Raw genomic sequence first — 12,081 nt, 5'->3', positions numbered from 1 at the left:
TTTATTAGTTTAAAAAACTGCACAATAAAAAGACAATTTTGATATGCTTACTTCAAATATGAAATTGATATCTTGTCTAATGTTGCCTCAAGTGTAGGTGTTAGTGCATGTGCATGCGGGTTAAGCTCCTCTAGCTGAAAAGACTTCTACTAAAATCTGTACTTCTAGAGGGCCGGCTGCTGCTCTCTCCCTCCTAGTGGTGAGGGATTTTATCAACAGTACCTTGTACCATATTTAGTAGCTGAGCAAAGAGTGGCACCTTCTGGAGGAATTAGAGTTTTGCAGTATTTTACAATGTAGTTTGTTGAAGAGCCTTTTATCCATGGGAATACCTTTTGACAATAATGTGTATGTGTTGCATGTGTAAGGACATGAGAGTGTGTTCTGTAAATAACTAAATACTGTTGTTTGTATTTATGGGTGTCTGTGCATTCACCTCCAGCAGCAGAATGAGAGGGTGTGTGCCGGTGTTGGTGTTGGCAAACACATTAAAAAGACTGTCCATTAGCAGAATACGGATGAAGTCGAACACCGGCTTCCTGTTTGCAGGACTCTTGAATTTGTCCTCACCATCACTCGTGGCGCGAGGCTCAACCACACCCTGAAAAAAACAAAACAGTAAGACCATCATTGTGAGAATGGTTTGGTTCATAAATTTAGAATAACACACAAACCTCTGATACGTCCAGAGGATACACAACTCCAGCGAGTGCATGGAGGAACTCTGGTGATGCCCACAGTAGGTCTCTGGGTCGCAGGTTATGGAGTAGACAAAGGAACTGCATCACACTTGCTGGGAGCTGTATTTTCCATGATGCATCAGTACCCGGCATGTCCTTTGTTGGAGGAAAAGGCTGTTAAATTTAAATAATACAAGGCATTATACATTATCAATTTGTGGTGAAAAATACTGAAGGTGTATGGTTCTCACCTGAGTGATGATGGCTTTGACTAATGCCAGCAGTATTGTTGCAGCTTCAACACAGAGCTGCTGAGCAGGAGTTTCTGCTTGGCTGTCAATCAATGACTGCAGGAAATCATCCAAATGCACCTGTAGATGACATATTAGAGCATCATGACAGGGATGATGAAGATGATTTACAAGAAGAAAAATGATCAAAATGACCCACTTTTCCCTCTGCAGTGTGACTTGTCTTCTTCGCCAGCAGCAGAGAAGCCAGGGCTTCAAACACCTGAGGCCGGTGAGTGTGTCTAATCAGCAGCCCCTGCAGAACATCAAAGCCCGGGCACGTGATGCTGTGGCACTCAAAAGACCAAGAATGGGCTCGAAGGTTGTCTGGTGACGAGGCAAGAAATCAATGAGAGAAGTTGTTTTTTTCAACCCTGCATGAGGGGAATATTGTCTCAAAAAATATTAAATGAAAGTCTCCTTTAAAAATAATCCAAGACAGGATGTGACTATGATGCAGACCCATGTCGGTGCATTGGTCATTTCTCCATTTAAATAACAGCATTTTGATTGTCAACAAAAAAATCTTTGAATCACACTTGTATTTAATATTTTTTAGACCATATTCCTCACATGTGGTGAAGCCTTTACAAGAGTGAATAAGCACACAAAGGATCCAAAGAGTACCACAAATAACCTGTATTGACACTCAAAACATTGTTGCAGACTCTTCTTTAAGTAGAAGATGTTTCATACATCTAAAAAGCAGTATCACAATAATAAAATAATGAATTTAAGCGTTAAAGTCCTTAAATTAAAGTCATGATGAGGTTTATGTTAACTGATAATTAAGTTACAATTAAGTGCATGTATATGTCAAAAAAACAAAAATTTTCTTTAAAATACCATATTTGGTCAGTATGTAAATATTATATTTTCCACATCAATTTCTCAATAACTTTATGTCCAAACAATATGACGCAAAATGACAACAGCTTTACTAGGAGAAAGTATAAAATATGTACCCAAGACAGCAAGGGGTTCCTCCATGCCCTCTATGAGTGTTGCTGGGAGTACCCCCTCTCTGAAGCTGCTCTGCTGGCTGGGACTCGACAGGAAGTGTGTGAGCAGGACGAGACCCAGTTTCAGGGTGGAGGGGTGAAGGTGGGGCTGAAGGAAGAGCAGGACCCAATCACTGCCCAGGGCATCGAACAAGGCCTTCTGCAGACTGGTGGGGAATAAGAACATGACGACGGGGCACATGAAATACTGTCAAAATATGTGTTTGTTATAGTTTTGGTTCAGCCAAGTAGTTTTAGATGCCACTCACTCTTTGGTTAGAAGGTTGTCCGAGTTGAGGATTTCGCAAAGAGATCGTAGGAGCTGGTTGCGTATCCAGATGAGGCTGGCTGGTTCAGAACTCTGAGCTACAGCACAGATAAGACAACTCCGGGTCAGTACTGGTGACGAGGGTCATCCATGAAACTTGTAATGTACTGTGTGAACTGTGGTTTTGTGGTGTACCTGGTGTATCCTGGGAAAGATCATCGTCAAATATCTCACTGCTGCCTTCATTCATGTTACTAAGAGGAGGGAGTGTGTAGACCAGGAACAGCCCAAGTCTGACCAGATAACAGGAGATATTTGAAATACAGAGCTATTTCTAAAAACTTAATTGATCTACATATTTAATGAAAAATGTATGACAGGAGCACTGAGTAATGGCTGGTACATTCCCAGACTGTACCTGCTTGTGTCCAGAGGGGTCAAGTGAGCTGTTAGGAGGGATGTGATGATACCAGAAATGATCTGAACCTTCTGAACGGTCACAGCAGGATCAGAAAGCTTGAATAGCAGCTTTGAAAGCAGGCCGATACTGTGCATGACCGCTGCATTCCTGCCATCACTGCTGAGAAACAGAGAGAGCATTAATATCAATCACAATCCGTTCCCACAGACAGATAATCTAATTCAGCAATCCATGCACAAGTTCGGTCAAGCTCTTCTCGTCTGTCCTCTGTGACTGATTCTCTTGAACATTCCCTTGACTATTTACATGTGTACATGTACATTTCTGTGATACTGATGACAGGCGGCTGCAAATGTTGACTAAACAGCCGATAGAGTCCGTCCTCAATCCTGACCAATCATTTTAATGGTGGAGTCTAACTCGTTGGCCAGGAAACATACAAATGTACTAGATCTGAGCTACAACCTGTTCTCTGGAATTTACCTTGAGGAATTCTGGATTTCAGCCAAGTGTTTCAGAACTGAAATGTCCAGATTTTCTGAAGTGTTCTGCCACACCTGAAAACACAGTTTATTGAGAGAGAAACAACATGTTAGCAGTTAGCTTCTAGATGCTTTTAAAAACATGCTTAATAAATACGTGGAGGACATACAAAATGATCAATTTCCTACATCCACTGAACTTATATGCAATGATTAGGACGCTCACCTCCAGGTCACACAGCAGGGCCTGGAAAGCGGATGTGTTTACGATGCAACCGGACTCAGAGCTCAGCTCCACTGACCTGGAGAGATACAGAACCAACTGAAGGGTTCTGTAGCTGACCAGATTGTGCTTCATCTTCAGCAGGAAAGCTAGCATCTACAAGCAGAGCAATATATATTTAGGGAAAGATCACAACAATAAGGTGGCAGATTTAGATGTGTTTCTACATAACATGTAAGTTTTCTAAACGGTCCGACAGACCTTATATCCATTGATACGGTGCATTTCCTGCTGCATGGTGACGTTGGTCTCGAGCACAGAAAGAAGAACCTTGACAGCCGCATACAGAGAGCTATCATCAGGCGCCATTGCAACTAGACTGAGAACCACTGCAGGTCCGCCGACGTACAGGAAACCATTGGCTGCACTGTAGGGGGTGAACGTACGGACGCCTAGAAGAAAGAAGACCAAGAAGTTACCAAGTGTGCCTGTCTTAATAAACTAAAGTGCAGGTATTTTTTTCAAAATTTACCAAAATGTCCGACCAGGGCTGCGCCGATGGTGCGAGCTGTACCACTCAGGTGCTGGCTGATGTTTTGAGCGAGGAACACAGGGGTCGAGTGATCCCGGGATGTTATTCCCATCTGCAATTACACACAATGATTGCTACTCTGTATCAAAACAATCTCACAGTTTTAACATGGACCCAACTTACCTCTTTAGCAATCAGTCTGCAGTCCACCTCATTGTAATTTTCTCTGATCTGCACCACAGTTGTTAATGTAGACATTGCCAGGTTGATGCCAAATGAGATCCTCTCCTCCGGAACCAGCCTGAGAGGAAGAGACTCAGCATCTGAATCAGGCCCTGCGGACAAACAGAGAGGTGGGACAACACGGGTTCATGCAGTAGAACAGTCTTACAGATGTAATGTGTCACCATAATCATCACTATCACCATTTAATAAAAACTTAGTTAGGCAATTACATTAAATTACATGCAATTTGTGTGTAAATTACACTTCCATGTAAACATTGTCCTCATGTAACACAGAAGTTAAGTTGCTCTGAATCAGTGTACACAGTCCCCTACATTGAATTAAAAAAAAGATAACCAAAACAAAGACTTAAAGAAACAACATTCCTAAGACATCTACAAACAACCTTATGTTATTCTAAGATCATATTTTAAGAAAGAAAAACACAATTAAATATATTTACAGATCAATGCTCATAACCAGGATGGCTTGCTGTAAGTAAACAAAAGACATACTTTCAAATTCCAGTAAAATTCTTACACAAGATCTTGTGACTCACCTGTATTGCCCAGAGCCAGGAAGTTGCCTTGGTAGGCGGTGCCTTGCATGTACATGACACTCACAGCCTCAGGGCTTAAAGCTTCTTCAAACAGGAACGATGGACCCACTCGCCAAACTAGAGCAGCATGCTCCTTCCAGAGAGCTGGTGTTCCTATCAGTCCGTACACATCAATCACAGCTGCGGGGTCCATGGAGACATACTGACCAGGAAATGGCTGAATGTATTTCATCTAACAGAAAAAAAGCAGAGGCTATGACACATGAATACAATAATACCACATTTGACCTAGAATCAGTTCAATCATCAGCTCTTCAGTTTCCCTCCTCCTGTCGTACCTTTCCAGACCCCACTGTCTTGCCGTTGAAGTAGGCTGAAGCGATACAGCTCTTCTTCACGTCTTTGGCCAAGACCACAGCCAGATGGTGCCACTGACCTGGGACCAGCATGCTAGAGCAGCGGAACCGCAGTGATGTACGCAAAGCAGTGGGAGGGCAAACTTCTGGCTCCATCATATCTGTTAAACAAACATGAAGAAAGACATTGGTCAAACTCTACAGTAAAAAGTCATGATGTAAGTTTTATTGGATACATATGAATAGCTAAAAGTTGTAAATATTGATCAAACTTCTATCACTCTTGCCCAGGTACGTAAATGCTTCCTCCTCTGTGGAAATCACCAGACAGCCGTCATAAGCTGAGAAGGAGATCGACAGGCAGGTGTACTGTTGTTCAGTCCGGGACATGTGGCGAACCACTGACAGGAGACGGATTGGGTGGGAATCACAGGCTGAACTAAATCGGTTGATTTGGAACCAGCAGGAAAATGAGACACCAGCTGAAGGGGGAAACCCTCGGCAGTCTAAAATATGAAAGAAGGATATGATTAAACATTTTATTCAGATATAGTCACAAATATGTGAGTACCAAAATTTAGAGTCATCGCATACCTCCTCCAATTCCACCCGTTGAAATTGAATCAGCAGTTACTCCTTTCACTGTAGCCAGAGAGGGCAGGAAAAGGCAGCTGCGAAGCATAACGTCACATTGCAAGAAATTAGTGAATGAAAAATGTATGGGTTGTTCTGCAACATGTTTTCAAAACAAACGGCTCGGTTATTAGATACAATCAGTCAGTGTGAAACCAAACTTCCTTGGACCAAATGTACCACCTCCTGCCTATCCTCTTAATTGTATTTACTACCTCGGTCAACCTCCCATTTTCGTGAGAATCCGGGTTGTATCACATCTTTTGTATGAGTAAAGTACTAAATAAAAAAAGGATATTACGCAATTCAAATCCTCGTCCACTGCAGGATTTACATTCTCATGCGACTGGAAGGCTTGTTCATTTGTTTCAAGCAGACATCATTTTTTTGTAATATAGGTCACATGGGTGTCAACATGTCACAGGAGTCACTGATTGGCTGCGGGTAGTCCAACATCTCAAATTGCTGAGTAAAAGAATGTCAAATTTCTTACACATCAACTACATCCAAGGCCTAGTGATAAATTACAAGGTTAATCAAAATTACAAGTTAAAATACCCCAAACTTTTGGTCGCTGCAGAATCAAAACAGCTGCAGCCTACTGGGCTCTGAGTGGCCCACTCAGCTTTCCATAGACATCGCAAAGGAGCTCGCCGCATGCGACACTTTTTATTTTTGATGTTACAAGTAAATTAGCAAAAAGGCCTGAATTATCAAAACATCTAAAAAAAGATGAACTTTGGTTGAAGCCAACATCAATAAGTTATACTCAAACAGATCCCCTATCACATTAATCCCTTTGTCAAGCCATGATTCAAATAAAGAGAGCCTAAGCTGGGTAACATTGTTTGATAAGTACACATAGGAGACAGCATGAACTTTTCACCCGTCTGTCCATGTACCCGGAGATCTTGTGCTCTTTAATATAGTTGCTAATTAATAGGTTATTCTTCATTTCTATTTTTATTTTTTTGGCCCTACAAGTCACTAAGCTCCACAGAGACTCCTTGGAGCATGCCCAAGAGTCCACACCAGTTTCAAGCCGAAGATGCAACTGCACCGCATTTATCTTTAGGAAACCGCGGTAAGCTAAACCTAATTCTTGGTGTTTTACTATGCCAGATACAAGTCCTAGTTAATTTTAGGATTCATTTATACAGAGCATAAATAGAAGTTCCAATAAGTCTATTTGACACTGCAGAACTATAAACAGGCAACCAGTAAATCAAGGACTCACCCATATCCACTCTCACTCATGTCAAACTCTACAAAGGCTGGTGAGGAGGAGACTCGGTGTGGTCTAAAGGTGCGCGGCGACGTCATGGTCACCAGACTAACGATCTGGTGGACAGGGATGGCTGGACCAACAAAGGATTCACCGCGAGTCGCAGACTTTAACAAGCTGAAAGTGCGCTTCAGGTTCTTTACTGAAGATCCTGATGAGACATCTGCTTCTGGACTGTGATCTGCTTTAGAAAACACAACCAAAATCTGACCTGCATTCATGTCTGTGTCTAAAAGACCAAATTAAAGATTGAGAGGATTTAATCTAACAGGCACCAGTAAAGAGCAGGCATTAATGTAAAGATTAAGTTGTTAGAAGAAAACAAGTCTGTACCATTTAAAACAAGACTTTTGACCAGCGGGTCACATTCTGGTTGCAAGGCTGTTTTGTCTGCACAGCACATTAGTGGGTCCCCTAAACACAGGAACTTTCTGAGGATGAAAAAGTAACACACGTCAGAATATTGTAGCACAAGTAAATCTAAAAAGCCAAAGAAATCCAAAAGTATGTTTATCTTCAGTGCAATAAAGACATCGGATGTTTTACCTGAAGTCTGAAGGTTTGATGGCCTGGGAGGAGAGCTTCTCCAAGATACGAGTAACGGGTAAATGTAACGGGTGATTTGGAGCCAGCAACATGCTACGACAGTGCTCCAGGAGTGTGGAGACCAGCCTCCCTTCGCACGCTATCTGGCGGTTTCGCTCAGATTTAACCATGGCCTGGACATGGTGCGCCAGGGAGAGCTGGACCTCCAAAGAGAGCTGGGAAAGAAGGAAAGAGCATTTGGCTCATACTTGTGCCCTGACGTGGATTCAATAATGTGCATGAAGGATAACATGATAACAATAACATGAGGGATAGTAACATGTTCAGTCTAGAAAGTTACCTGTGGGTCCTCGGGAGTAAACACTGATGGAAGGAGAGTCATAAAAACACGGATTGCTCCCGGATGAAGAATAACATGATTGCAGCTGAACCTACTGTAAGCAAAAAAAAAAAACACAAAACAAACTATGGGTTGACACTTACAATATCTCATATTCAATACAATTCTAGCTCCCACACCTCCAAATGGTTTAAAACATGCACCTATACTGAGACTCTGTGCAGACTGAAGAAATACTGGGTGCTGTGTTTCTGGATCTTCCGTGTGTGTCCTCAGGGGACTGCAGGCCTGATCCCGAGTGGACAGGAGGGGACCCTGAATAGACTCCTTCATGCCCTGCTGGTCCATTTCCTTTCTCTTTATCTCTGACACAACCATCCCCTTGCTCTAGTTCCGAGTTTAACTCCAGAGGAGAGTAGGTTCCTGTGGCAAACTGGTCGAGATACGAGAGCAGCCTGATGCATGTTCGAAGAGTGACAGGCAGATTGGGCGGCATGGTGGAGGGAGAAGAAGGAGTTTCAGGTGCCTCTGCAATCTCTACAAACTGGTGAAAGCTTTTTCCAGGAGACTGGTTGTCCTCTGCAGTCTTGAGACAGGATCCCTCAACTTCATGAAATGTCTCTTTCTCTGGGCCTTCTGCATAGAAGCAGCCCAGCTGGAGAAGAGCCTCTGCCAGCCTTTCATAAAAGCCACCAGTTTCAAAATGGTGTGCATTTACTGTGTGAAGATGCACAGCCAAAGCCAGGATATGGAGCGTGAGAAGGAGGAGGTCGAGCAGCGGCTGGTGCCCCAAGGACATCCACACTTCTCCCTTGGGAGGGTCAGACAGAGCTCCTTCCATGTCGATCACCAGAGACAGCAGTCCGGTGAAGCCTCCTGCTCTCCTGAAGGCGTCCCAGCTGTTGGGGCTCTCCAGCACCTTCCGCACAGACTGAAACACACAAGTGACGAGTCAGACAGACTGTGAACATTTGTTATTGTTACACACACACACACGAAAGCTGAATCACACATGTGACTAAGCTAATTCTATACTTTGGAGAAAATGTATGCTTTGCTCGAATTATTAAAAGCGTCTCCATAGTCAATTAAAACACTGTCACAAAAAATAGATGAAACATATAGATATACCATAAATCATTTCTGGTAACTAGTTTTTGGAGGTGAACAAAATTACATTAGCTTTTATTCAATTTAGAGACCTAATCCATCAGGTAGGTAATGTGTGAGGCAGTACGCAGGAATAAATGTGATTAACTGAAACTGGAGTAATCACAATGGCTCTTAACACTTGCCAACCCAGGTCGTACCCAATCTGATTGCCACCTGCCTTAACCATGTTAGCACCAAGAACACACACACAAAACAAGTTGCATGCATCCACAAACAAGCACGAGCGTACACATTCACACACATTGAACACACAATATCTGCAAGAAAGTGCTCTTCTCATGGCCATCTATAAAAACGGACACATACAGTGTACGGTGTGTAACTTAGTTAGGCTTAATCAGATCTCTGTCCCATTCACTGATCTGATAGAGGTGGTAATCTTCAGAGTGCCACAGCACAAGGCTGCAGGCCTAATCGAATCGGTCCAGAGTTAACAGCTAAACCTGTTTTAGCAAATCAATCTGCATTTGTCTATAATGTCATCAGGGTCCCACATGCTAAGAAAATAAATTCACTAGCTTATTATGTTTTAAGTGCATTACAATTTGTCATGGTTTTATATGGAGACTACGTTTACAGTTCAGCTGAGATCACTGCATATCTAAGTCGGCCTGGATGTGTCGGTGTGTTGTAGTCTGTGTCTGCAGGAGCGTGTAAAATGTAAGTACCTGCAAAAGGTCTCGCTTCAAACCAAGTTCCTGCTGTGTAGAGGAGCAGAGGGCTCCTATGGCTGTACTCATGAACTCCTCTGGGTTAACTTCAGCTAGCTGCTCCAAAATGCTCAGAGTGGGACATCGATATTGATCCTCATCCAAGAAGATCTTTATGTAGGGAACCATCCCAAGATCTCGCACTGAAACTGGAATACACATAAAATAATTCAGTAAACAGCAGGGTATAGCCCTCACATCACTTAAGAGGAACACAAAATGCTTACAGAATTTGAAAGAATAAGGAATTCCACACAAAAAGGTCATTAAAAGAAGTGAATGTGTATACTTGTGTTTTTGATTGAACGCAGAGTAAGGGTTGACACAACTTGAAGCATACAGGTAGTGAGCAGTCTCTCACTGTCCTCCACACATGGTAGCGTCTGGGGATCTAAAGAGCACAACAACTTCAAACACAAATTACAGAGTAAACAGGCAAGATTGTTGTTGTGGCATATCCATATGTGCAGGCCAAAGGGCAACAGTCCACATCAATTTTATTTCAAAATCTCTCACTTTAAAAGATTGACGGTAGTGATTCATGACTGGGTGTGTTGCTCAATCTCAAATTGTCTATAATGACCCGTTGGTATGTCACAACAATCAACTCTGTCTGAGCCGTATAATCAGGAACACGAGAATTTGAGGAAGCAAAATGATGTTGGTTCATACGTATCTGAGGGGAAGAGACAACGCCAGCCTTCCTGAGGATTTTAGCTCTCCTACGAATTTCGCTGAGCAGCAGCTCCAGCAGGCCACAGTCACTCAGCACCTCAGCCAGCATACCACTGTGCACTGTCATCCTACAGAGCAGAACAGACAGAATAATGGAAAAAAGCTTTATCTGGCCTAACTTGTTCTGTCTGTTACGTTTCTATGATCAAACTAACTAAGCAGTTGCAGTGATATTTGGAGGTTGTATCTGTCATTTGTTATTTAAACTATCTTTAAGTGTGCCTATCAATCGAGAAGAAAACACATTCTGTCTTGCATCAGATATGTTAAAGATGAATATTTCAAGCAGGAGAATTATGAACAATTATGAGTAATATGTGTACAAAACAGCACAGCCCACCTGTGAAAACACTTGAGAGCCACCACGACAAACTCTATCCCTGCCACTCCACCAGCCAGCGTCCCAGTCCAGTTCTGCTTCAGCACAACCAGCAGTGCCCGCAAGGTTTCATGGGGGATGTAGTTTAACTTAAATATCACCTGTAGGAAAACATCTAATCAAACATCAAAATTATTTTGTATTTAAAAAAAAAGTATACACAGGGACATACCAAGTCATACCATCTCGAGGAGTGAGAAGAATCGTTTTTGGACAGGTGCTGGTTTACGCCACACACAGGCAGCCAGCTGGACCATCGACTGGACCGTCCACTCTAAGAGGAAGAAATTGGCGGGGTCCTTCTCCCATATTGTCTGCAGGGTTCGAAGGAGCTGGCAGCACAGCAGGGAATCGTGAGAACGCAGCAAGCAGGTCTGCAGCAGGTGGAAGGCTGGCAGGTTTTTTACTGTTAAACCTGGAGACGAAGGTAGGCGATGAAGAATCAACATGTCAGTACAGTTAACTTGTCAAAGGGGGTTCCAGTCCTTTAAAATGGGTCATATTGAATAGAATAAGTTCTGCATGTGTGTTCATCAAACTTTTCAAATTTGGAAACAATGTTTCCATATCTACTCTACGACATAAAGTATTGCGAAAAACAATATCAGCCTGAGGTCAATTTAGCCAAAAGATGTTTTGAATTTCAAGCTCAATTTATCAGATTTTGTTCTGGCAAGGTCAGACAGTCAATTGCATAGACAAAGGAGAACCAATAAATTACAAACAACCTTTAACACTGAGCACATGCTAAATCCTATAAGTCAATTGAGTTATACATACATAGATAGATTGAAAACAAACAACACAACATGCACAAAGGCAAAAGAAAAGTAGCATAATCTGCCTTGATGGAGTTTGTTGGCTGCATTGTCAAAATAGTTAGAGAAGGTCTTAGATTTGAGAGCCAAAACACGCTTGTGTTTGTTGCATATAAATATATACCTGGTTACAAGAATAGGATTCATTTTCGCACTTAATCAAAATTGTATCAAAGCCAAATAAGATCAGCAGAAAACAGTCCCGGGTCCCTCTGCTGGAGAGATCTACTCCTTGATGTGATGGATGGGCGCTGAGTGTGTGTGTTTCTGTGTGTATAATTTAATGTGTGTGTGTGTGTTTATTATGGACACTCTATTTATGAGTGTTGGATGGAGGTGTGTGTGCATCTATGATAGATGGCTGGTTGCTATAGGCCAGTGGTGAATGGATGTGGAACATCCTAACACAGTTAGAGGGGAAGCCT

The 12,081-nt window shown here is 42.5% G+C and overlaps 1 protein-coding gene across 2 annotated transcripts in view; it reads right to left on the bottom strand.

Moving 5' to 3' along the window:
* wdfy4 (WDFY family member 4) overlaps positions 1-12,081 on the bottom strand; it is a 39,484-nt gene that overhangs the window by 20,539 nt on the left and 6,864 nt on the right. Inside the window, exons 10-36 of one of the 2 annotated variants that reach the window (XM_068567586.1) lie at positions 11,021-11,253; positions 10,800-10,939; positions 10,397-10,527; positions 10,014-10,115; positions 9,683-9,873; positions 8,045-8,772; positions 7,842-7,935; positions 7,502-7,716; positions 7,289-7,386; positions 6,908-7,136; positions 5,632-5,708; positions 5,325-5,543; positions 5,020-5,198; positions 4,682-4,913; positions 4,081-4,232; positions 3,898-4,009; positions 3,627-3,817; positions 3,369-3,521; positions 3,144-3,217; positions 2,658-2,819; positions 2,435-2,532; positions 2,241-2,337; positions 1,936-2,138; positions 1,131-1,297; positions 932-1,051; positions 675-854; positions 437-601 (exon numbers count right to left, since the gene is read on the bottom strand). In XM_068567586.1, coding sequence (XP_068423687.1) covers positions 437-601; positions 675-854; positions 932-1,051; positions 1,131-1,297; positions 1,936-2,138; positions 2,241-2,337; positions 2,435-2,532; positions 2,658-2,819; positions 3,144-3,217; positions 3,369-3,521; positions 3,627-3,817; positions 3,898-4,009; positions 4,081-4,232; positions 4,682-4,913; positions 5,020-5,198; positions 5,325-5,543; positions 5,632-5,708; positions 6,908-7,136; positions 7,289-7,386; positions 7,502-7,716; positions 7,842-7,935; positions 8,045-8,772; positions 9,683-9,873; positions 10,014-10,115; positions 10,397-10,527; positions 10,800-10,939; positions 11,021-11,253 — 4,742 coding nt within the window. Of the gene's footprint in view, positions 1-436; positions 602-674; positions 855-931; positions 1,052-1,130; positions 1,298-1,935; positions 2,139-2,240; positions 2,338-2,434; positions 2,533-2,657; positions 2,820-3,143; positions 3,218-3,368; positions 3,522-3,626; positions 3,818-3,897; positions 4,010-4,080; positions 4,233-4,681; positions 4,914-5,019; positions 5,199-5,309; positions 5,544-5,631; positions 5,709-6,907; positions 7,140-7,288; positions 7,387-7,501; positions 7,717-7,841; positions 7,936-8,044; positions 8,773-9,682; positions 9,874-10,013; positions 10,168-10,396; positions 10,528-10,799; positions 10,940-11,020; positions 11,254-12,081 lie in introns of those variants that run through there. The other variant, XM_068567585.1, reaches the window with a different exon arrangement.

Source organism: Clinocottus analis, unplaced genomic scaffold (assembly GCF_023055335.1).
Source record: "Clinocottus analis isolate CAN_PGR_092001 unplaced genomic scaffold, fCliAna1.0.p SCAF_8, whole genome shotgun sequence".
Lineage (NCBI taxonomy): Eukaryota > Metazoa > Chordata > Actinopteri > Perciformes > Cottidae > Clinocottus > Clinocottus analis.
Note: the sequence above shows the minus strand (reverse complement) of the source record. Positions and strands in the feature narration are given on the sequence as shown.